At 39.6% G+C, this 24,577-nt stretch overlaps 2 protein-coding genes across 9 annotated transcripts in view; one reads left to right on the top strand and one right to left on the bottom strand.

Annotated features, from left to right (window-relative positions):
- FBXO22 (F-box protein 22) overlaps positions 1-19,274 on the top strand; it is a 31,975-nt gene extending 12,701 nt beyond the window's left edge. For 2 of the 3 annotated variants that reach the window (XM_059058176.2, XM_059058174.2), the window contains exons 5-7: positions 3,106-3,270; positions 12,172-12,337; positions 18,079-19,274. In XM_059058176.2, coding sequence (XP_058914159.1) covers positions 3,106-3,270; positions 12,172-12,337; positions 18,079-18,496 — 749 coding nt within the window. In that variant the 3' untranslated portion in view covers positions 18,497-19,274. The remainder of the gene's footprint in view (positions 1-3,105; positions 3,271-12,171; positions 12,338-18,078) is intronic. The other variant, XM_059058175.2, reaches the window with a different exon arrangement.
- Positions 19,275-20,162: 888 nt separating this feature from the next.
- Positions 20,163-24,577, bottom strand: part of NRG4 (neuregulin 4) — a 137,108-nt gene continuing 132,693 nt past the window's right edge. For 2 of the 6 annotated variants that reach the window (XM_067029423.1, XM_067029419.1), the window contains exon 9: positions 20,405-21,574. The gene's annotated coding sequence lies outside the window, so the exon portion shown is untranslated. Of the gene's footprint in view, positions 21,575-22,130; positions 22,194-22,218; positions 22,407-24,577 lie in introns of those variants that run through there. The other 4 variants (XM_067029422.1, XM_067029421.1, XM_067029418.1 and 1 more) reach the window with 4 other exon arrangements.

The following is a 24,577-nucleotide window of genomic DNA, read 5'->3' as shown; positions in this document are numbered from 1 at the left end:
ACATGGGGGTGATTGATAGTACCTTCTTCAGAGGGTTTGAGGATTAAATGAGTTAGTGCATGTACAGCATGTAGAATAGAGATATGCAATAAGCGGTGACTAAATGTTAGCTATTATTATTTCTTGTTGCACTCCATAAATGGCATTTTTAATCTTCACTGAGAGACTTTTGTTTGGAATTTAGGAGTCTTGTACAATGAACTACAAAGGATTTCAAGCGTTTACAGATGAATAAGGGTAAATGTATGATTGATGGGGGACTGTTTCATACCTCTTGCTATTGGCTCCCACCCCTATACTATTATATCAGCCCCATCACCACAGATTTCGTTTCTCATTGGATTAAAAAAAGGATGACAGTGACTGATTTTCTTTTAACTTTCAAATTTTCCTTAAATGAGTGATCTAGTTTTTACCATATTAGTTATTAACAAATGCTTCTATGGAAACATAGCTTTCATTTCTTACATCATTTGGTTAGGCCTTCCCACCCTACACTCTGTGGCGTCCTCAATGCATGACTAAGGTTCTCCTCTTTAAAATTTCAGCTGGGGGTTAGGGACAGGAGAGGGTGGGCCAACCTGGGCAACACTTTTGCCTCCATGACCCCATAGTGAGGGGTGGGCAGTCTACCTGAAGACTTCCTCTTGTGTTTGCCATGTTTCAGAGCAGTTGGGCATATTTCTAAGTTCTCTTAATGATCTTCATGTTGGGAATGAGTATCATTCCAACACCCTTTAGTCGGGACCTGTCCTCTTGTGTTTTCTTGGACCTACTCTTTACCCTTCTTATTGATTCTTGTTCCCACAGCTGAGCACTTTCTTTGTTCCACATATGTCACAGAAAACTTCCACCAAGACAGTTGATTGGATTCCTTTTTCTTAGGCCACAGTTAGTGATTATTTCTAAAATAGCCATTGGCTACTAACCCATCTTCCTTCTTTAGGTTGGAAAAATTTCAAGGTTGAGAATTTGTTCATTTTTATATATACAGAGATCATTTTCTTTCTTAATTGAGTTGAAACTTTACTTACAGTGAAATGCACAATTCTAAGTGTACAGTTTAATGAATTTTGACAAATTCATATCCAGGTGAAACTGACATGCTAGTCAATATTTAGTATGTTTCCATCACCCCAGGAAGTTCCCTCATGCCTTCTTCCTGCCATTCCCTACTTGCCATAGGAAACTCCAGTTCCAATTTCAGTGACCATAGATTAGTTTAGCCTGTTGTTGAATGTAATATAAATGGAATCATGTTATATACTCTCTTTACCTTGACTCTTTCACGCAACATAAATGTTTTTAACAACATAATATTTTTGAGACTCATGTTATTTTGCATATGAGTAATTCATTAAAAAAAATTCTAGAGTAGTATTCTGTGACTTAACTTGAATTAATTTTTGTGTATGGTATAAAGTAGGTTCAGGGTTAATTTTTTTTTGTATGTTTATCTAGGTATTCCAACACCATTTGTTGAAGACTTCTCTTCTTCATTAAATTGTCTCAGCACCTTTGTCAAAAATAATTGGCTGTATGTTTGTGGGTCTGTTTCTGGATTTAATTCTGTTCCATTGATTTATTTTGTATCCTTAAGCCAGAGTCATATTACTGTAGGTCTTGATGTTCTTTTTAAAGATTGATTTCCATAGATCTTGATGTCCTTCTTTTTAAAAATTGCTCTGGCTATCTAGGTCCTTTGCATTTCCACATATATTTTAGAAGCATCCTGTCAATTTCTATAAAAAAGCCTATTGGCTTTTAATTTAGATTGTCTTAAGGCCTGCTACAGACAAAAAAAATTGCTTTTATGTTTTGATATTTTTTGTAGAAGAGGGCCTCATAATAAACTCTGAAATTTTAATTTCATGTTTTTAAATTCAGAATATGTTATGTGGGGTTTGATTAGATTCTGAAATTTTCTCTTTGAAAATTTTTTTTCCATTTTGCTCTATCTTTGGTTTCTAAAAGGCTTATTAACACTTTTTTTTAAAGTTTCTTTTTTATACTAGTAATAGCCATTTACTGTTATAAAAAAAAGTAAAGAAAAATTAGAAAAGCAAAAAAGAAAAAAATTAAGCTACTTTAAGCTTTAAGTAGAGTTAACCACTCTGTTAATTTTATGATGCATACCCTTCCAGACTTTCAGTATGTAGTACAGAGTATAGATAGAGATAGATATGTAGTATAGATATATGTATATATGTGTGTGCATAAAATGCATATATATTTATATAAAATACAGTTTTCAGTGAACTTGTAATCTGCAGTATTTGTTGGTCTGCCAGGGCTGCCATAACAAAATACTATAGACTGGATGGCTTAAACAACAGAAATTTATTTTCTCACATTTCTGGAGTTTGGAAGTCCAAGGTGTTGGCATTTTTCCTTTCTTCTGAGGCTTCATTCTTTGGCTTACATACAGCCACCTGCCTTCTCACTGGGTCCTCACATAGCTTTTTCTCTTTTCTCTGTATGCCTTCATCTTTGATGTTTCTTCCTGTTCTTGAAAGGACACCAATCTTACTGGATTAGGGCCTGACCCTTGTGACCTCATTTAACCTTAATTGCCTCTATTTAAAGGCCTTATCTCCAAATACAGTTATATATATATATGTGTGTGTGTATTTCAATTCTACATACACACAATATATAGTGTATATAATTGTCAAATATTCTATGATAAATTTTACAAGTAGAATTGCTGTGAAGATGTAGTTACTACCCTCCCCCAACTTTTTATTTAGAAAAGCTTCAAACCTATAGAAAAGGTGAAAGAATAATAGAACAGTACAATAAACACCCATATATCCTTCATCTAGATTCACTGTTGTAAAAAATTTTGCAACATTTGCTTTTTCTGTCTATGTTTATGAAAACATTTCTTTCTGAACAGTTTGAAAGTAAATTATAGGCATCATGACCTTATACCTCTAAAAATTTCAAAGCTGAGAAACTCGTATTCAGATAGTGGCCTGTTACCTTATTGATTATGTTAGTGACCTAAACTGAAGTTACCTAGGTGTGGCTGGGTAATTTACACCAGGTGAAACTTCTGTTTTTATTGAATCTGTTCACAAAACTGTTCACCTTTTTTCCTAGTGACGCCAATGGGATCAAGTAGCAATCGACCTCAGGAAATAGAAATTGGAGAATCTGGTTTTGCTCTATTATTTCCTCAAATTGAAGGAATAAAAATAAAACCCTTTCATTTTATTAAGGATCCAAAGAAATTAACACTAGAAAGGCATCAACTCACTGAAGTAGGTAAGTTGTTATTATTTACCATTAATTGTCCATATTGTTGATTGATTTTGTTTGTTACTTTGAGAGTCTGAATTACTTACACGTTACTGCAGATGTGGATAATTCAAATTAGTGATTAACAGAGGCTAGTGCAATATCTTTTTTGGTAGAATGGATTTACTTTTTAAATTATTTTACTTACAATAAACCTGAGAGAACCAGAGATGAATTTTCCATAAATGCTCTGTTGATAATAAACTTACTTGTATTTAATTCTGAATTTTGAAGGATTTCTTACTCTTTGAACATTTTCTGTTTTTTTAAAAATTATTTTTGACCGCGTTGGGTCTTCGTTGCTGCGTGTGGGCTTTCTCTAGTTGCGGTGAGCAGGGGCTACTCTTTATTGCGGTGTGCAGGCTTCTTATTGCGGTGGCCTTTCTCATTGTGGAGCACCGGCTCCAGGCACGCGGGTTTCAGTAGTTGTGGCTTGCAGACTCCAGAGCGCAGGCTTAGTAGTTGTGGCTCACAGGCCTAGTTGCTCCGCAGCATGTGGGATCTTCCCGGACCAGGGCTCAAACCCGTGTCCCCTGAATTGGCAGGCGTATTCCCAACCACTGCGCCACCAGGGAAGCCCTTGAACATTTTCTTATCATTTTGCCCTATTTTGTTTTTTGAAGCTGAAAAGTTTAAGGTTTTATTTCTCTTTTATGCCAGTAATAAGCATTTGTTTTTTCAAAAATTAGAAGATACAGGTTAGTTCAATATTGACTAATTAGAAAGATGGGAATAAGTGTAATGAACTTGATAAGTTTTAGAAATAGTGTAAGTTAAGGCAGAGTATATCAAACAACGGTTTAGTAGAATACGTCAGGCAGGAAGCTTGGCTGGAGTAGACAGGTCATGCATGAGGTGATTTTGAAGAGGTAAAGGGTTGGCTCAGTTTCTAAGCTCTGATAAGAAAGCTTAATTTAATATAGTAAGCAACAAACTAATTATTCAAGCAAAGCAGTGTTAAGGCCTTGCATCTACCTCTGCAGATGAACTGATTGGGGTTAACTTGTTAGAGAAGCTTGTTTGGCCTTTGACTCAGTGCTTTTGCTGAAGGTCATATCGTCAAGCCTCCTCTGTACTGTCTTTTTGGGTCCAGAAGTAAGTGTGGTGCCTCCTGGGCATGCTCCCCTCTGCCCTATAGCAACCCAGGGAATCCATGATTGAGGTCCTCATGGTAGCACTACTTGAAGCTAGAAGGCTAGTTTTGTCCATTTACAAGAAAGACCCAAAATCTTGAGTGGAAGGAACCATCTATTTTATGATAAAATAGTTATTAGATTTGTTTTAGACCTTGTTTGCATTACAGTGCTAAATAAGTATAGGAATCAGAAAACTGAAACGAAAAAGAGCCCCCCAATTTTCTGCTGTGTGAAGCGTTTTTATTGGTGTCCTTTCCCTAAGCTGTTTGCTGTCAACAATTTTGGCTTATTCCAAGGCATCATTTTCATCCTGTTCATGGCCTTCTGGAAATTTAGGCTTTGACTAGATTGAGATGATAATCTCTATTCTTTCCCATACTATTTTCTTCACTTCTAAAATTGGACCATTGTCTTTTATGTGGACGAGAAGACGGAGGCCTCTGAGGTGGGCAAGGAGTGAGTGGTTGGAGGCTGTGGGATGTGCCTTCTCCACAGAGTCCCAGCCTGCACTCCTGAACCAGACACCCGGAGCAGCTCTTATCTATGTTCCGTGACAGTGGAAGGCACCCCGTTCCTGGTAGTGTCCCTCAGGCTCGGCACACTTTCTCTGTAAAGGCCAGATAGTGAATATTACAAGTTTTGCCAGTGATACAGCCTCAGTTGCATCGATTCAACTCTGCCATTGGGAGTGCAGAAGCAGCTACAGACAGTACGTAAAAAATCAGCTTTGTTCCAATAAAACTTTATACAAAAGCAGGGGTGCCGGATTTGGACCCTGGGCTGTGGTCTGTCTTCCCCTGCGTTGTAGACTTGGCCACTCTGCCTAGAAAGTGGTGTGTGAGCAAACAAAGCAGCTCGGCCTCCTGTGAAATAGGCAGTGCCTCTGTGAGCAGGGACCTCGTGTGTGATATTATAGTTTTTCCAGACTCTGTGTATAGGGGGTGTCGTAATCAGACCCACTGTCACAGTACGTATAAATTTTTATATATACATACACATGCACACTTTCTGTTATATTCTTTTTGAAGAACTTACCAAAATTGTGCATTTTTTAAACAAGGCATTGGTGGTTTTAAAGTCTGTATTGTATCCTGTGTTAAAAATAGTCTCTGGAATGAAAAAATATGTGTGTGTGTGTGTGTGTGTGTGTGTGTGTGTGTGTGTATGTGGGCTAGCACTTAATTCTTAAGGAGTGAAGGCAAAAATACCTCTTTTCCCTAAGTGCCATAAAAGCCAATGTCCATTCATTCAAAAATTGTTCACGTGCATATCATATGCCAGTCCCTGTACGTGCAGGGCTCTGGAGATGCTTGTTGGAGACACACTGTCCTGCCTCTTGGAGCTTCCAGTGTAGCAGGCCAGGCCGACTTTGAATACAGTACCACAGATGTGTAAGTGTTACCAAGTAGAAGAGGTGCTAGGAAGCATAATCATGGACTTAATCCACTCTGGGGTGTTGGGAAAGTGACATTTGGGTAGAGTGCTGAGTAGAAGTGAACTAGAGTGGGGAGAGGCCCTTCAGATGTGGAGTCAGGAAGAGTATCGTAGGAGTATTGTACCTTCTTTCCAGCTTACTGACAAAAATAGATGAAAGGACAGGACATAAAAAGGGCCTGGCAAGTCACCTTCAGGATTTAGGTGCTGTGGATTCACTGGCTCATAGGAAATGTAAGGAGTTCCAGCATATCTGGAGAGTGGTGGGTGTGAGGAGGGGTGTGGTGTGAGGTGGAGCTGGGATTCAGGGTGGGGCCGCTCCGCACTGAGGATCCGTGCCCAAGGGCATCGGAAGCTGGGATTCTAAACTAAGGAGTGGCACAACCGATGGGTGTTTGGAAAATGCCCCTCTGGCTGTGGTGTGATGGCTTTGGAGGAACACGAGAGAGGAGGCAGGGAGAATGGGGGCTGTTGTGGCTATGGCAGTGGTGTTGTAGAGACGCGGGCAGATTCAAGATGAAGTTCCCACGTGAGTCCACAGGGTGAGGTGATGGCTTAAAACGTTGCGGGGTGAGAATGAGGACCATGGCAGTGTTGTCACCGTCTGCCAGGGCAGGTGCGCAGTACCTTCTCCTGAAGTAAGGAATAGACGGGGGCGCAGGTTGGAGGAGTCAGATGATCAGTTCTGGGTTGGACACGTTGAATCTGAGATGGGGACATTGATTAGACAGTTGAATATGTGGGTCTGGAGCTCAGGAGAATGGTGTCGACCACAGATGCAAATTTAGGAATATCAAGTAATTAATGGTGATAACGGAACCAGCGCAGTAATTGGAGGAGGAGGGGGAAGGATGCTCCGCGGTTGATGTTGCTTGTCCAGGGTTGACACTGACGTGATGCCATCACCTCCCTCCCTTAGGCTTATGCTGAAGGCTTTATTGAGAATCCTCAGTAAGGAGGTTCTTCAATAGTTTCCTAACTTTTCTTTTAAACAACTCATTTCTAAGTAAAATCTCACATGGAAACCAGCATAAAAATAAAGTAGATAGAGCAGAGCTGCCTCCCATGGGCACTGGTGGAACCCTGTGGCCAGCAGAGCATAATAGTCTGTAATGGAGGGGAGGAGCCTCCTGCCCTGAGGTGGTCTACGCTTGTTCCTTAAAGGCTTCGAGTTACCCAGTTAAGTGGCTCTAGCATCAAAGCACTGTGTGCTGACCTATGTTCTGTGTACAGACAGAACAGCTGGAGACGGCAGCCTCAGGACTGCTGATTCCTTGTAAGATGAGCTTGAGCTTAAGAGCCAGGGCTTTTTTCCTCCTTGGAGAATGCTGGAGGGTGGGTACCTAGCACATCAGTATATCAGGTGTCACACACCTGTGATTCTCTGCCTTTCTCTTTTACAAATATAATGCATCCTCTGACACTCTCCTAAGTAAAGCTCAAATCTGTAACAGTGCCCCTTGGGGCACAGTGGTTTTCTAGGCTTCAGTTTTATTTGTAGAGATTGACATTAGAAAAGATCTTCCACTGAATTTTACATTTTTGGTCACCAGAGGAAGTCCTGAAGAATGCTCAAGACTTGCTCTTGGAAGGGGAGGAATGGACGTGTGTGTTTCCCAGAGCCCAGTGGGTACCAGTTCCTTTTGGGCAGCCACTTCTAGAGTGTGTATTTATTACTACTTCTCTGGTCTGAATTAGGTCCTGTAATAGGGGATACAGTTTGCATGTTTTAATGTGAATTTTGAAGACGTTGAATTCTCATAGACTTTTATAGGAGCTAAATAGTACGTAACAGGTTGTTATGGGCATTAAGTAAGTCAATTTCTATAAAGCGCTAGGAATGCCTGGCACAGGTGCTGTGTTTCTTGTTACATTGTTGATCTCAGGATCTTGTGGGTTTTTCAGGTCCTTTCTGCTTACTTCTTTTTGGTCTTCTGATGACTACTCTGCCAGCAATGGAGAGGTGTAAAAACTAAATTTTAATTATTTGTTAAGTCAGAGTCCAAAAAAAATTTGAGGGATTAAGTTTTTAAATTATCTGGAGATTTCATAGAGAATCTTGAGGGGGGCCACAGTCAGTGATCAGGTGCAAAGCAGAGAAAAATGGTGCTAAAAGTTAAGTGACGGAACTTGTTCTGCTTTAGAAGCTGCCTAGCCCTTGAGAAAGCTGGGCAGCTTCTAAAGCAGGAAGGTGACTTAGAAGGAGGGTGGTGCCAGTGTTTTGTTAGGCTTTCCTGCCCTCTGTGGTGGATTTCACTCAGCTCCAGGAGCAAAGAGCTAGGAGAGAGCGAGAGCTAGCAGAGAGCTGTAAGGGGCCTGGTGGGGGCCAGCTCCCAGGTTATGGTACTGGCAGGATACAGCCTGAGTCCCCGGGCCACAGGGTCATGTTCATGGAGGTGACTGGTGTGGTGCTTCTCTTTTTTTTTTTTTGCGGTACACGGGCCTCTCACTGTTGTGGCCTCTCCCGTTGCGGAGCACAGGCTCCGGACGCGCAGGCTCAGCGGCCATGGCTCATGGGCCCAGCCGCTCCGCGGCATGTGGGATCTTCCCGGACCGGGGCACGAACCTGTGTCCCCTGCATTGGCAGGTGGACTCTCAACCACTGAGCCACCAGGGAAGCCCTACGCTTCTCTTTTTTATAATCCCCTACCATGTACGTAAGGTGACGCAGCTTCTCATTGAACGACATCAGAGAGATTTTTGGATAAGGTGCATCTCAAAAAAGCATGACAGCTACGTGAAAGCCAGGGCAGCACAGGTGATCCCTAGCTGGTTTGGAGGATAGGATGCATGGCTTCTTTGTTCTCCCTCTAAATATGATGTTTACTTCAGATTCATTTGATTCAAGGGGAAATAGCGTCTTGAGTGTCATTTCATTATTTGATAACTTGTGTAACTCGTGGTTGGGGCCCTCAGTTTAGCCAGAACATGTTTTGATAGCTCTCCTCTATTGAACCCTTACTGGGGGCCAGCCACTGGGCAGGGTTGGATGCTTCTTTATGACATTATTGTATTTAATCATCACAACCACTCTAGAGACTTACTCCTGCCCCAGTTTTAGAGGAGGAAGCTGCACTTGGAGAAGTCGAGTAAATTGCTCAGTCAGATGGCTGCAAGGGGTTGAGCCTGAGTTCTGACCCAGGTCTGACTCCAAAAGTCATGTCCTAACATGCTGACTTCATATTTATACATGTTTAGTGTAAAAAAGATGGGTATAAAGATACAGGGAAGGAAGTGATGGTAAAACTAAGGTTGTGAGGAAGAGAGAACACAGCTTCTGTCTATGAATTGTTCATGGTATTAGCCTCTCATTTCAAGTAGAGATTATCTTTCACGTAGGTTTTCTACATGCATTTAGATTACGTCACTTTCAAACAGGCCATAAAGCAGCTGTCTTCAGAGAGGCTTCCCTAAAAAGAGTAGAAATCTGAACACACAGACCTAAAGCCTTTTCAAGCAGTCCTGGCCAATCTTCGGAATAGCTCTTCATAGCTGGCTTTCCTGAATCTGATGCTGCTCTTGGTGTCTAGATTTGATTTTTTTCCTTTTAACCTTCCAGCTTGAGCATAGCTATAATGAATTTATATTCTGCCTTATTTGAAAATGAATTTAAGGCAGCATACAAAGATACATAGACTATCAGTGGAGGAATTCTGAGTTGAGTGACATATGTAGGAGGAATATAGTATAGCCAGGATGGAGGGTAGTACATGAGATACAGACCATCATCATTTGCTAGATGTGGACCACAGGTTTGGCTGAGCTGGGGCAGAAGAAGCATTAACTCTTCCCAGTTTTCTGAGAACTGAGATAAATTCTAGTGGATCCATATGCCCTTATAATAAATAGCTTGTTTTTCAAGCTGTTTCTTACCCCATGTCACTCTATGAACACCAATGGCATCACCCCAACTATGACTCCTTAAAATAAAAGCAGTTGTAGGATCCAAACCAATGAGGTCTGGTTACTGAGCTCTCTGCGAAATCTAAAAATGTTGAGTCTGCCAAAGGAATGGATGGCCCACGTGCTCTTCAGCCACTCAGTCTGCTGTGACTTAGATCTTATGCTGGATTTCAGGGAACAGTGAACTGGAACTTGCACCTTTTATACTTGGGCTGGTTGAGTACGGCATTGCCCAACAAACCGGAGCTGAGAGTACGGCTAGCGTGCTTTCTTGAAGTTGAAAGTCCTCAGATACTGGTACTGAGCAGAGGGCCCTCCTGTTTCCCCACAGAGGCAGGACTGAAGGCAGTGCCAGGATTTCCCTCAGAATGATCTGGGTAGTCCTCTTTTCAGGCTCGTGTATCTTAGGCCTCAATTTTTAGTGGCAAGGAGTTTGAATCGTACCTTCCTTCTGATACATGATACAGACCTGTCTGCTCTGTCAGGCAGCCAGCCTGGGCTAAGGCAGATTTGTTCTCTAAGTTGGGTGGGGGGAAGTGAATCTAGTTTCTAGATTTGTGTGTGTGTGGTCCCCCTGTAGAACAAGACCACTGGAGGAGGATGTTGAAAGCACTCGGTGTGCGTTGGATTAATAAAGGCAGTGCCTATAGAACATTCAGATGAAAATTTTAGTAGGCAATTGTAAAAGAGGGCCTAGAGCTTAGAAATCAGGAAAGGGAGAGATCTAGAAGTTTTTATGTTTCTAAAACTTAAAAATGAGAGTCAGGAGATGTGGGTCTAGAGTCTGCCAAGATGCTGTCCTGGGCCAGTCACTTTTCTAGGATTAGCAGCCCTTCTTTGTAAAATAAGCATAAACTGTTGATCCCACAGGCCTCTTCTGACTCTGAAAATTCATTCAAAAAAAAAAAAACATTCTCTGAAAATTTGCTGGGCTGGTCTATGTGGAGAAAAAGACCTTTTAGTAATGGTTTGGGGGTATATGGTATCTTGAAAGTACTGGTTTGTACTAATATCCTTCGTACTCTCCAAATCAGTGATGTACTGTATAGAGAGTTAGAAATGGACCAGAGGCAGACAGTCTCCCTAGATAAATCATTATTTGGTGTTAGGAACTGGTCCTTCACCTCCACCCCACCCCATTTCCTTAATTAAGTGAGCCTTATTTCTGGCAACCTTTATTTACCTTTACGTCTGTGAAGATGGAAGTCATGTGGCTGAGTCAGTGGAAACTCAAATGTGGGTCAGGTGTTTGATTTTTTTTCTTTTTTGTGTCCCAGAGCCACCTCTTTGGCAAATTTCAAGTTGATAGTGTATAAACAAGGTGAAAGAGGCACATGTGAAAGCCTGGGAGCTTGTAGGGCAGAGCATGAGTACTGCCTGCCTCCTGATAGACTATACTGCCCTCTAGTGGTAGCTGCTTTTCATCCATATGCTGCAGAATTGAATATTTTCCTGCTTTGGAATGAGTTTCCAATGGTTAAACCACTTTCACTCCCACTCCCTTTCCTGGAATATATGGATAAGGCCTGTATTTTAATGGTGTATTAGTTTCCCGAGGCTGCTGTAACAAATTAGCACAAACTTTAGTGGCTTAAAACATTTATTCTATCACAGTACAGAAGGCCAGAAGTTTGGAATCAGGGTGTTGATGCGGCTGCATTCCCTCCGGATGCTCTAGGGGTGAATCTCTTGTCTCTTCCACCTTCTGATGCCATGGACATTCCTTATGGCTGCATCATTCCAGTTTCTGCTTCTGTGGTCACATTGCCTCTTCTGTCTGTTTCTATTTCTCTTATAAGGATACTTGTATAGTATTTAGGGCCTATGGATAGTCCAGATGATCTCATCTCAAGATTTAATTACATCTGCAAAGACCCTTTTTCTTTTCCAAGTTAGGTCACATTCTTCTTTCCAGGGATTTGGTGTGGATATGTCTTTGGGAGACCACATTCAACCCACTACAGGTGGTTAGTGCTGTTTCTGTCCATTTTCTCTGGATGTTTAAATTCCCACTGCATCTAACTCTGTCCTTTGTTAACAAGTGTTCCCTTCCATTCCAGGTGGTGGCCGTGTGGAATGGCTTGCACCAGGGTCCACCAAGGGTGCTGCTCAGTTACATAGCTGCTTCCTTATTTGTGTTGTTGATTGTATTATTTTCAAATAGCCATTTAGTTTTCTTAATGATGAAAAATTAATTATAGCAAAGATTTTGAGTAATGTTAAAGTTTGCAAAAAAAAATGGAGGACTTGACAGCTTAAACAGTAAATTGCACTTAACTAGGCATACAGGACATTAGCAGTAACATTTCATTTTGCAAAATAATAAAATGAAGAATTCCTTTTTAAGGATTTCTTTTTAAGGCTATCTTTAATTGTTTCTCTCATTTCTCTGCAGGTCTTTTAGATAACCCTGAGCTTCGTGTGGTCCTTGTATTTGGCTATAATTGCTGTAAAGTGGGAGCCAGTAATTATCTGCAGCGTGTAGTCAGCACTTTCAGTGATATGAATGTCATCTTGGCTGGAGGCCAGGTGGACAACCTGGCATCACTGACCTCTGAAAAGTATGTCTGATGTGCCTCTGATTTCTTTTGCCCATCATGGGAAATGTTCTCAGCTTTATATTATTTTGGGTTTTTAAAAAACATGCTTAAAGAATTGCTAATAGTTCATTCCATTTTGCAATAGACATAGGTTGAGGGGCTCACACAACATAATTCTGCTTATCTTTGAAGAATGAAATTTATATATGTTATCCTTTAAGAACTTAGTTGGACTTATACTCTCCTCAAAATTGACTTTCAACATTGTCTACTGAGCTCCCTTGACAGCTCTCTACTCTGTAACTGCAATACAGTAAGTCCCCTACATAACGAACCTTCAAGTTGCAAAACTTTTGTGCGTTTGCATGTCCAATCATGTAAATTCGTTCACGTGACTGGCATACATTGTCACATGCATGCATGCTCTACAGGTGGTTATGCTTTTGTGTACTGTACAGTACTGTATAGAGTACAGTAGTACAGTATCTTTATTTAAAGCCCAGGATGTCCGGAAGCACGCATAAAAGCAGCAGTGATGTAGCTGATACTGCTAAGAAACGCCAAGCAAAAAGAACTGAGAGAGGAGTGGAGCTAGGAAAAAAGATGGTAGACGTTGCTCATTATTATAACGTGAATCGTTCAACCATTGGCACGATTCTAAAGAACAAGGACAAGAACATGTGAAGTCTGCTATGCTGGTGGTTTTGACAATATTATTGAAGACGTGTGGAAAAGTGATGGAGGAGATGGAGAAGCTTCTCTGTGTGGATGCAGGATCAGCCTCAGTGTCGAGTCCCGCTCAGCTTAATGCTGAGTCAAGAGAAAGCCTTTATGAAGACTTATGAAGAAATATGGCAAAGAATCAGAGGACACATCTTTTAATGCCAGCCACAGCTGGCTTCATTGGTTCAAGACTAGAGTCAACCTTCATGATGTAAAAGTGGTGAGGTATCGAGTGCAGATATGGTAGCTGCCCGGGAATTTCCTGAAATGCTTCGAGAAATTACTGATGGAAGCACGTATTTAACTGAGCAGGTTTTTTTTTTTTTTTTTTTTTTTTTTTTTGCTGTACGCGAGCCTCTCACTGTTGTGGCCTCTCCTGCTGCGGAGCACAGGCTCCCAGACGCTCAGGCTCAGCGGCCATGGCTCACGGGCCCAGCCGCTCCGCGGCATGTGGGATCTTCCCGGACCGGGGCACGAACCCGCGTCCCCTGCATCGGCAGGTGGACTCTCAACCACGGCGCCACCAGGGAAGCCCTACCTGAGCAGGTTTTTAATGTGGATGAGACTATAGGATGCCAGACAGAAGTTACATCAGTAAGGAGGAAAAGTTGATGCCAGGCTCTAAAGCAGCAAAGCATAGGCTAACTGTTGTTTGGTGGCAGTGCTTCCAGCGATATGAAGCCTCTCTTAGTTTATCATTTAGAGAACCCAAGAGCCCTTAAAAACATAGCCGGGGGCTCTCTTCCTGTTGTGTGGAAGAGTAACCCCAAAGCCTGGGTACATAGGCCATTTTCCAGGACTGGTTTGTCCACCACTTTATCCTGAAGGTAGAGAAATACTGCTTGGAGAAGGACGTCCCATTCAGCATTCCTTTGCTGCTTGACAGTGCTCTGGGCTCCCCCATTCACAGACGGCTTTCATTCCATGTCAGAGTAGTGCATGTGCCACTGAATACAATGTCTCTCATCCAACTTACGGACCAGGGAGTTATAATGACTTTCAAGAAATATTATTTATGTCACACTTTTAGGCAGTAAAGGCAAGTGACAAATCAGGAACAACCTTGTCACAATTTTGGAAGGACTATAACATCTACAGGGCCATAAAAAACAGACTTCGCTTGGCGTGAGGTTACAGCTGTCACCATGAATGGGGTTTGGAAGAACCTTTGCCCGCAGTTTGTTCATGACTTTTGTGGGTTTGAGAAGGTGGATGAGGAGTCCAAAAGAGGTCTTCAGCAACTTAGTGACCCTCAGCGAGAATCTGGAGCTAGGTCTGCAAGAGGACGACTTCACTGAACTCCTTGCTGTGCAACATGAGGAGCTTACTAATGAAGACCTGATGGAATTGGAGGCCCAGAGAAAAGACACAGAAAAACAAGAGGAAGAAGTAACTGAAGAACCGAACAGATTCACGGCACAGGAAATGGCAAGGGGATTTTCCTTATTTGAGGAGGCACTGTTAACTTTTTGAGGCACAGGACCCGAATGTAAAACGGTACACAAAGGTTGCAGCAGCCATTCAGAATGCAATCCAGTGCTACCATGTCATCTGTGACGAGAAAAAAAGAGCTACTACCCAGACATCACTTTTTCAAGACGGTAGATAGAATTGAATCCAGCAAGGAACCAGAACCTGTGCTATCAGCATCAGGCATGAGTGAAATTGCAGCTTGCCCTCTGTCTCCTATTGCTGACGATCCTTCAGCTCTACCATCTCCCACCTCCTCCAGTCAGTAACTCTTTGTGTGTTCACTTGATGCCAGCCCCTGTATGCCAGCTGTTGTACTGTACTACTGTACTTCTCAAGGTACTGTACTGTAAGATTAGAAATGTTTTATTTTTTGTTTGTTTTTTATGTATTATTTGTGTGAAAAGTATTATAAACCTATTACAGTATAGTACTATATAGCCGATAGTGTTAGGTGGGTACCTTGGCTAACTTTGTTGGACTTAACGAACAAATTGGACTTAAGAACATGCTCTCGGAATGGAACTTGTTCGTTATGTAGGGGACTTGTTTGTACGTAGGGGACTTTGTATGGTTCATATGTATGTCACTTCCTCTCTGGCTCTGTTTTCCTCCTCTAAAGGAAATGCGTGGTTCAACAGTATATCTTTATGGTAAAGCTTCTCAGAGTCTCTAATACTGTGCTCAGTACTTTGGATCTTTTAGAGGGAGGGGGAATAATATTATTACCTGTGGCCCTTCTTAAATCTATTTGGCCACAAAACCCTTTGTGCACGGAGCATCTTGCAGGCTGACTGGTATTACTTGGCACACATTTTTGGAAATACTGTACTAGATCTTTTTTTTTTTTAACATCTTTATTGGAGTATAATTGATTTAGAATGTTGTGTTAATTTCTGCTGTAGAGCAAAGTGAATCAGTTATACATATACCTACTTTTTTAGATTCTTTTCCCATATAGGTCATTACGGAGTATTGAGTAGAGTTCCCTGTGCTATACAGTAGGTCCTTATTATCTATATTATATATAGTAGCGTGTATATGTCAGTTCCAATCTCACAATTTATCCCTCCCCGCCCCCACTTCCCCCTTGGTAACCGTAAGTTTGTTTTCTACATCTGTGGCTCTATTTCTGTTTTGTACATAAGTTCATTTGTACCATTTTTTTTAGATTCCACATATAGCAATATTACTTGGCACTCATTTTTGGAAATATTGTACTAGATCTTTTGAAAGGCTTTTTCAAGCTCAAAAATGATGCATCTTTCATTTTATTATTAGGGCTTTTGTTTTCAAAGATAAAAAATATTTGCTCTTCTATCTTGAACTATTACCACTTTTCCATTTCCAATGAAAGTATGTAGTATTTTGAGTTTGAGCTAATTAACTGGACATAAATATCAGCTGTTTCCAAAAGCAAGAAAATGAGACACCCACCCCCCCCCCCCGCCCCATCCTCCAGATGTTTCCTGCAAGCACTATTGTTTCTCTCTGTATTTGTGTTTAGTATTTGGATCCTAGAGTGGTGACATGGAGACACACTGTTAGAGATCAGTATCATTAAGAGCAGCTTAAATCATCCCAGTCATAATCTCCCTCCTGGTAGTCAGCACTGATGGACCAGGGAAAGCAGATAGCTAAGTTGACTTCCCTGGGACCTGAGGAAGAAGGGAGGAAAGCCAACTGCACTGAACTCTAAGCACTGGATTTCATGCATAATTATACCTGATTCTTGTTAGCTATCTGTAGGTTATTTCTCCTTTTGCCTAATTTTCCTTATTGTCTTTGCTTTTACTTTGAAATTATATACAGATAGGGCAATGGCGATTTAACATACAGTTGATCTTTGAAATGCAACTCACTCAGACATATAACATCTGAGGTGCTAGCCTGTTAGCATGGTTGTCTGTATATAATCTACTCTTTTTTTTTTTTTTTTTTTTTTTTGTGGTACGCGGGCCTCTCACTGTGTGGCCTCTCCCGTTGCAGAGCACAGGCTCCAGACGCACAGGCTCAGCGGCCATGGCTCATGGGCCCAGCCGCTCCGCGGCACGTGGGATCCTCCCGGACCGGGGCACGAACCCATGTCCCCTGCATCGGCAGGTGGATTCTCAACCACTGCGCCACCAGGGAAGCCCTATAATCTACTCTTTATACCTAATATGGGAAATATACCCTCAACAATCATTACCTCTTACATGACACATTAATTTTTTTTTTTTTTTTTTTTTTTTTTTCCCGGTACATGGGCCTCTCACTGCTGTGGCCTCTCCCTTTGCGGAGCACAGGCTCTGGACGCGCAGGCTCAGTGGCCATGGCTCATGGGCCTAGCCGCTCCGCGGCATGTGGGATCTTCCCGGACCGGGGCACGAACCCGAGTCCCCTGCATCAGCAGGCTCTCAACCACTCTCAACCACTGTGCCACCAGGGAAGCCCAACACATTAATTTTAATGTGGTCTTTACACTGTGTCATGGAGTAAGGGAAGCCACTGAGTAAATCAATGCTCCATGTTAATGGTGTCCAGATAGGAGCCCCGCTCCCTCCAAAAAAAGGTGAATAATTCTTTTAGGCAGGAGACTCTTGTTGCAGTTGTATACCAAAGAGGAAATGTTATAAGGTTAAAGGAACAGCAGTGGACTTCAGAAGATGGATTCTGCCCCTCAGAAACTAGTTTTGCCACTAGTTAGCCTTAAGTCACTTAGTGCTTAAGCTTTTTAAGTCTTAGTTTCTTGTTAATCCAGTGAATCCTGCCCATTTCGTAGACTCAGATGTTGGTACACCTGATAGCAATGTTAGAAATGTAAGGTACTTACTTAGTTTTCCCCCAATGGGTGTTCACTATATTATGCTTTACAACTTTATTGGCATTTTATTTTTACTTTCTTTAGTAACCATAAAATATTTCATTAAAAAAAATACCAGGCAAATAGAAACAAAAAGAAAATGTATGATTTTACCTGCAGATTAAGCTAAATTTTCAGGTCAAAGCAATAAATAAGACACAGCAATATAATCTATTCCTTTATGGACCCAACAGCATAGAGCTTAAAACTTCTGGAATTATGGGTTCTTAATAAAATTATCCTCCATGATTGAATATTTAACACACCTCTTTTATAATTTGACAGCTGAGGTAGGGGAGAAAAGATACCAAAGAGGTTAAATAATACCAAAAGCTTTAATACATATCATAGTATATATGAATAAAATTGTAAGATTCCTTTTTCAGGGAAGTGAGAAAGGTAAAAATACTCTGTACCCTTCTAAAACTCAGGTTGGATTTTAGAAATCTTTGTGGAGATGATGCATTTGCTCCTTTGTATCTGTGACTGAGGAAATGGTTGCTTTCTTCTCTGTAGATCTGCCTTCTGCATTCTTTTAATATATTAATTTCAGTTTAATTTTTAACCCTTATTACAGTCCTCTGATCAGGAAGAGAGAGCCTCAGACTAACTGTAGACTAAGGCAGCACTTCCCAACCAGTGAATCAGGATGATTTTTCTTTTATACTGTAAATTTGAATGGTGTTTCATGATATATTGCCACTTTTCTAATTTAATTTTCTAGGAACCCTCTGGATATTGATGCCACTGGTGTGGTTGGACTATCATTTAGTGGACACCGTATCCAGAGTGCCACAGTGCTTCTCAATGAGGATGTCAATGACGAGAAGACTGCTGAGGCTGCGATGCAGCGCCTCAAAGCAGCCAACATTCCAGAGCAGAATACCATTGGCTTCATGTTTGCGTGTGTTGGCAGGGGCTTTCAGTATTATAGAGCCAAGGGGAATGTGGAGGCTGATGCATTTAGAAAGTTTTTTCCTAGTGTTCCTTTATTTGGCTTCTTTGGAAATGGAGAAATTGGATGTGATCGCATAGTCACTGGAAACTTTATATTGAAGAAATGTAATGAGGTAAAGGATGATGATCTATTTCACAGCTATACAACAATAATGGCACTAATTCATCTTGGGTCATCTAAATAAAGCCACCTGTAAAGTGGTTTTCACAATGTATAACTTTCAGGCTCTGCCTTTTCCAGAAAATGGAAACTTGGGATATGTATATTACAAAAAAAAAAAAAAAAAAAAAAAAAAGCCTTTATATGTATCTGTTTTGTAGCTTTGACACTCTAAAGATTATTTGGTAGTTTTTAATATATTAGATGAAGGACAAGTTTGTATATAATGTAATGCAAGACCGGGAGTTGAGAGCTTTTGCATCAGGCACAAGTGAACCAATTATGGCTATACTGCACCAGATTGTGTAGCTGCTGTGTGATAGGACTTTAAATAGTCTTCTGCATAGGAAGACTGAAAAAGGATTCATCAACAGAAAGGAGATTTAAGACATTCCATGACTACCTCTGCAATGTTAGATGATCGTTCAGCAGAATCATGAAGATACTTTTCTTCCTTAATAAAGGAGAAAAATACACAGATGGCTTGGGAAATTTTTCTCTGCTTTACAATTTTACCCTTTTTTTCAGAAGCTGTAACAAATTACTGACTTTTTACTTATTGGTAAATGTTAAAGAACTATTTTTGTTTTAGTACTTACTCTAAAGTTGCTTAGTCAAATAAATTGCCAAGACTAATCAGTATTTTATTACCTTATAAGGAAAAATATTTTCCTTTTCCCTCAATAAAAAAATTGCAACAGAAAATTCTTTTTTTCACCTACTTCTATATAACTAATTGGCAGATGAGACAATTACATCACCTTATTTTGGTTTTATACCAATAAAACATACCTTGGAAACTCAGATAACTGTGTACTTCATTGCTTTTAGTGAGTGAATGAAGGAATCCTTTAGAAAAGAAAACCCAGAATAATGGTATTTGTTAGTTAGCAAATCCTGGCATATTTCCAGTAAAATGTTTTTCAGGTTTAAATTTCTCATTATGTAAATATCAAAATGAAATCTGTGCAGAGAACACCAGTTTCCCCCCAATATCCATTCTTTCCTTCTCACATAGTCATAAAACCTTTGATTTTCAGCTAGGCACATGCACACCAGAATAAAGACTACATCCTTGTCTCCCTTGCAAGTATGACTGTTCTGGCTGGTAAAATGTGAGGGAAATGATAATGTGTCCTTTAAAACAGTGTGACTGTTTGTTTTGTTTGTTTTGCCTTTTTTCGATCCTTTTGCTTAGAAGTGGATATGATTGTGAGCCATCTTAGACTCTACAGAAGAGGCAGTGCTCTATTGTGGAAGAGAACCACACAGAACCATCCTAGGTTGCCATACAGTTTTGTTGAAGTGCTACCAGTACTGATTTGGACTGCCTATCTCCAGAGTGTTTTACAAGACAGAAATTAACATCATTCTTGCCTAAGGCACTTGTTTTTTTCCAGGTCTTTGTTACAGGATATCTGTATTAGCATATTCTAATAGAGTATGATATAATATATGGCACTTTTGTAATAGTGGTTCTAACGGGATAGAAGAAAAGTTGCAAGGTAAGTGAAATCAAATATATTAACATTCCTGCTTTTCTATTTTTAATCACTTTTTTAAAATCAATTTTTACTTCAAAAGATTTTTTCTTGCTGTTTATTTATATGAATGATAAAAATACTTAAAAGTTTCTTTAATTTATGGTTATACTCAATCTTAGTTCCTGAAGAAAGTCCAAAGAAAAGTTTGATTGCCATATAACTTTTAATCTGTGAATGTTAATATTTAGCCATTTTTATTAACTCTTCCATTATTTGACATTGGTATCCATTATCAAGTAGACAGTATCTCAAAATTTAAGTCCTTGGTTATGCTTACATAGCATATAAGGAAAATGCTTTGTAAATTTTCTTTGTCCTTGATATTAACCAGAGTTGACTGAACAGTAGAGGAAAAAGGATTTTGAAAATGGAAATATGAACAAAATGCACCTGGTTGAATGAACTGTTTTATTTTTTTCAAATTAATACATAAAATGTTTTATTACTTCTCAAAGGAGAGTCTGCTGCAAGGTCATTTCATACAATATTCAAGGTTAATATATGCCTACTTTTTATAGCTGAGACTTTGGAGCTTGCCTTTAGGAACAATAAATTCATTTGGCCACAAGATTGTAACCCTGGTGCAAAATAGAAAGGGAAGGAGTTGAAGGAGTAGTACTGATGAAAACAAAAGTTATTGGCCCTACCTCTCAGAGGCTTTGACATTTCTGTGGAAGTGGGGGGGGGGTGGTAATTTAACCAAAGTTAAAACAATTTATTACAGTTTTGAAAGGCTTGTCTTAAAAGCGAGCATTAAAGGAAAAGTTACTGTTTCAGCTAAAAACATACTAAATTCCTAGAAATGGCAACTGTTATAGTCATTTGTGAAACTGGAAAAATGATCACATGAAAAAACTGACATGAGCACAAAAAGAGAAGGTGTACCCTTACTGTTTTCTTTACAATACTGAGCTGTCTTCTATCAAGTGACAAGGATAGGATAGTTTAATCAAGGTGTTTAAAAAATGTTGATTTCCTTAATGTGCTTTCAAAGCAGAATCTTTCTGTAGCTACTATTTGCCTTGTTAAAGGCTGCTTCAAAGGAATAAACTCCTTGAAAAGCCAAGTAGCAATATAAAGAAAGAGTAAGGAAGCTTGGAATTAAGATCTCAAAACAGACACCCTACACATTGTTATAATTAATAGTCTGTGACCTAGAGTAATGAAGGGGGTCCAGAAGGCCAGTTCACTACTGTAATTAATTCTCAACTTTGCTTAAATCTGCATCATTGGTAAATAAAACAACTTTTCAACCTAGTAAGAAGCCAAACAGCAAGAGTTTAGCCACTAATTTATATTACAAACAACACAATGAACATGCAAAGAATGTAAAATAAACTTCTACAGATCTGAGAATTTCCTAGGCATTCTGCAGAAATTTTTGAGAAAAAAATCTACTTTTGTCATTTTGTGCCCAGTCTAACCCATTTGAACACCACCATAAATTCCATTTTAATGAAAACAGAAGACTAAATCCTCTTGATTTGAAATTGAGATTTTAGATGACTGACTTGGTTTTTTCATTTGTAGAAAGGGAATGAGTCTGCTTAATGAAAATCCTAAAATAACAAAACATAGTATTAGTAATAACATCCTTGTTAAATAAACAAAACTAATACCTGTGCTATGTAAAGAATGTTACCAGAAAGTTTTTTTTTAATATTAGCTTGTCTACAGAAGAATAGTCAAATATTTACAAGACATGTTATTTTTATTTCATTTCTGCCTTGTGCCATGATGGAGACAGAGTTGAAGAATATATGCTACTCTAAAGTAGAAAACATTGGCAGAGGCCAATAAACTTCATTTAATGTCTTGGTACTAAGAGTGTATGGAGCATTTCATTTCGTAAAGTTTTTACAAAAGTTAACTGTTCTCTAGTGACATCACAGCCAGTAAAAAAGGCAAGATTGATAATTATAAGAAATTGGAAAAATACATATATTCATTAATTTTAAATGTAAATCAGTGAAGATAATTGAGACCATTTTCTTAACATTTACACAATACCTCCAAGTCTAACCAAAATTCAGTCACCATACATGTATCTAAAACATAACTGTTCAATGCCTAGTCAGGATACTAGAATTACAGATAGGAATAAACATAATTGACCTGAGTGACACGAGCAAAATTGTAAACTACAGCACTCCAAGCTTTTGTTCCTCCACAGAAACACTGAGGAAGAAAGGAAAAAAGCAGCAACTGTGTGAACCAAATTTGTTGGTGCTCTGGAAAACAAAGGTTTACAGCAACTAACACAGTGCCCAGTGAAGAAAACCCATCCTCAAAATGGTAGGAAAGTTTTGTGATTACTCACCCTTGCCTCCCATGCAGTGGTGTCTTATTGTTAAAATGACAGAAGCCTGGTTTCCAGTTCCCTCCCTCAAACTAGAAGAGGAAGAATAGACCTTATTTGCAAATCACTGTTTGTCTTTTCTAATCTGTTGGGGGGGGGGATTAGAAGGACTGGCTCAAGGTGCTCATCACTGTTTTGCCTAACTTGGAAATCAGGCAAGAAAGAATAGGCACTGCTTGTGAAAGCTGCAAGATGACTGCAGAATCACAGGCACCTGGATATGGGTGAAGACATAAAACAGGCTGTGTAAGGCCTAGAGGAGAAGCTGGGGTGAGATTTTTGAGAAACTGGGCATTCAAAAGCAGTTGTACCCAGGGGAAGATATAGAATGCCAAATGAATGCACAGGCAAAACATGCTCAGAAAAGATTTAAGAGAGCCTTAGGTTTTCATCTTGGTCTGATCTCTAGGATAGAAGCAGGCCTAGCTAAGAGCTGCAGGAGTGCCTTAGCACACAGCTGAAATGCAAAAAGAACTGGCATTCAAGGAAGTCTCTAAAAACAGCTGAACATGAGATAACAGGAACAGAGGCTTCAGTGATCACACACAAGGGATAGTTTTTGTAAAAATAGCTTGTGATAGTCTTTGTAAAAATAGCTTGGAAAAGTCTCAAAAACAAATGAACAACAGTGTTCATCAGTCAGCAACAACTGGTAAACACTGGGAATAGAAGAGAATGTTATATCCAGAATTACAGTATTGTAATAGTGAAATGCCCAATATTCAACAACAAAAAACCTGTAAGGCATACAGAGAAACAGGGAAATGAGGCCTATTCAATGGAACAGAAACTGGCCTGGTCCACACATTGAACTTACTAGAAAAAGACCTTTAAATATGCTCAAAGAACTAAAGGAAATCAAGAAAGTGATGAATAAAATGAGAATACAAGTGGAGAGAAATTATAAAAAGGAACCAAACAAATTTTGGAGCAGAAAGTTACAATAACAACATTTTCACTGGAGGGGTTGAACAGCAGATTTGAGCAAGCAAAAGAACTCATCAGCAAAGTTGAAGATGGGACAGTTGAAGTAATTGTGTCTAAGAAAACAAAGTAAACAATCTAAGGGATTTGTAAGATACAATCGAATGGAAGAAGAAACATTACAGGAGTCCCAGAAGGAAAAGAGAAAGCTACATAAAGTTTATTTGAAGAAATAATGACAAAAAAGCTTGCCAAATTTGATGCAAGATGTGGATGTACATATCAGGAGGCTCAACAAACTCCAAATAGGCTAAAGTCAAAAGAGACACCAAGATACATTATAGACAGTCCTTGACATAGGACAATTTGACTTAGGATTTTTTTCAACTTTACAGTGGTGTAAAGATGATATTCATTCAGTAGAAACCATACTTACTTCAAGTTTTGAATTTTGATCTTTTCCCAGGCTAGCAGTATGCAGTAAGAATATGCACTTATGATGCCTAGCAGTGGCAGAGAGCTGCAGCTCCCAGTCAGCCACATGATCATGAGTAAACATTTAATACACGTACAACTATTCTGTTTTTCAGTACAGTATTCAGTAAGTTACATCACTTAAAAATAGGCTTTGTATTAGATGATTTTGCCCAGCTACAGGCTAACATAATTGTTCACAGCACATTTAAGATAGGATAGGCTTAGTTATGATGTTCAGTAGGTTAGGTATATAAAATGCATTTTCAACTTATATTTTCAACTTACCATGGGTTTATCAAGATACAACCCCATTGTGAGTGGAGGAATATCTGTATAATTAAGCTATACAAAGAGAAAGAATCTTGAAAGCAGCAAGAATGAAGAAACATCACATAAAAGGGATCTTCAATAAGATGATCAGATTTCTCGAAAAAACCGTCAACCTAAAATCTTCTATCTGGCAAAACTGTCCTTCAAAAATGAGGCAGAAATTAAAACATTACCAGACACTGATACAACTGGACCTGCCCTGCAAGAAATGCTAAAGGAAATTCTTCAAGTTGAAATGAAAGGACAAAGGATAGGAACAGGAAACCATATGAAGAAGTAAAGCTCTCCAGTAAAGGTATATGTGAACAATTATAGAAGCTAGTATTATAACTTTGATTTGTAACTCTCCTTGTTTTCCACACAGTTTAGGAACTAACATATAAAAATATAGTTACTGGTTTATGTTTTTAGTTGGTTTATGTTTTTAGACACAATGCTTAAAAGATGTAATCTTGTGACAGTAATAGTTGAA

This window comes from Kogia breviceps, chromosome 3 (genome assembly GCF_026419965.1).
Source record: "Kogia breviceps isolate mKogBre1 chromosome 3, mKogBre1 haplotype 1, whole genome shotgun sequence".
Classification (NCBI taxonomy): Eukaryota; Metazoa; Chordata; class Mammalia; order Artiodactyla; family Physeteridae; genus Kogia; species Kogia breviceps.
The sequence above is the reverse complement of the archived record's forward strand: the minus strand, read 5'-3'. Positions and strand labels throughout refer to the sequence as shown.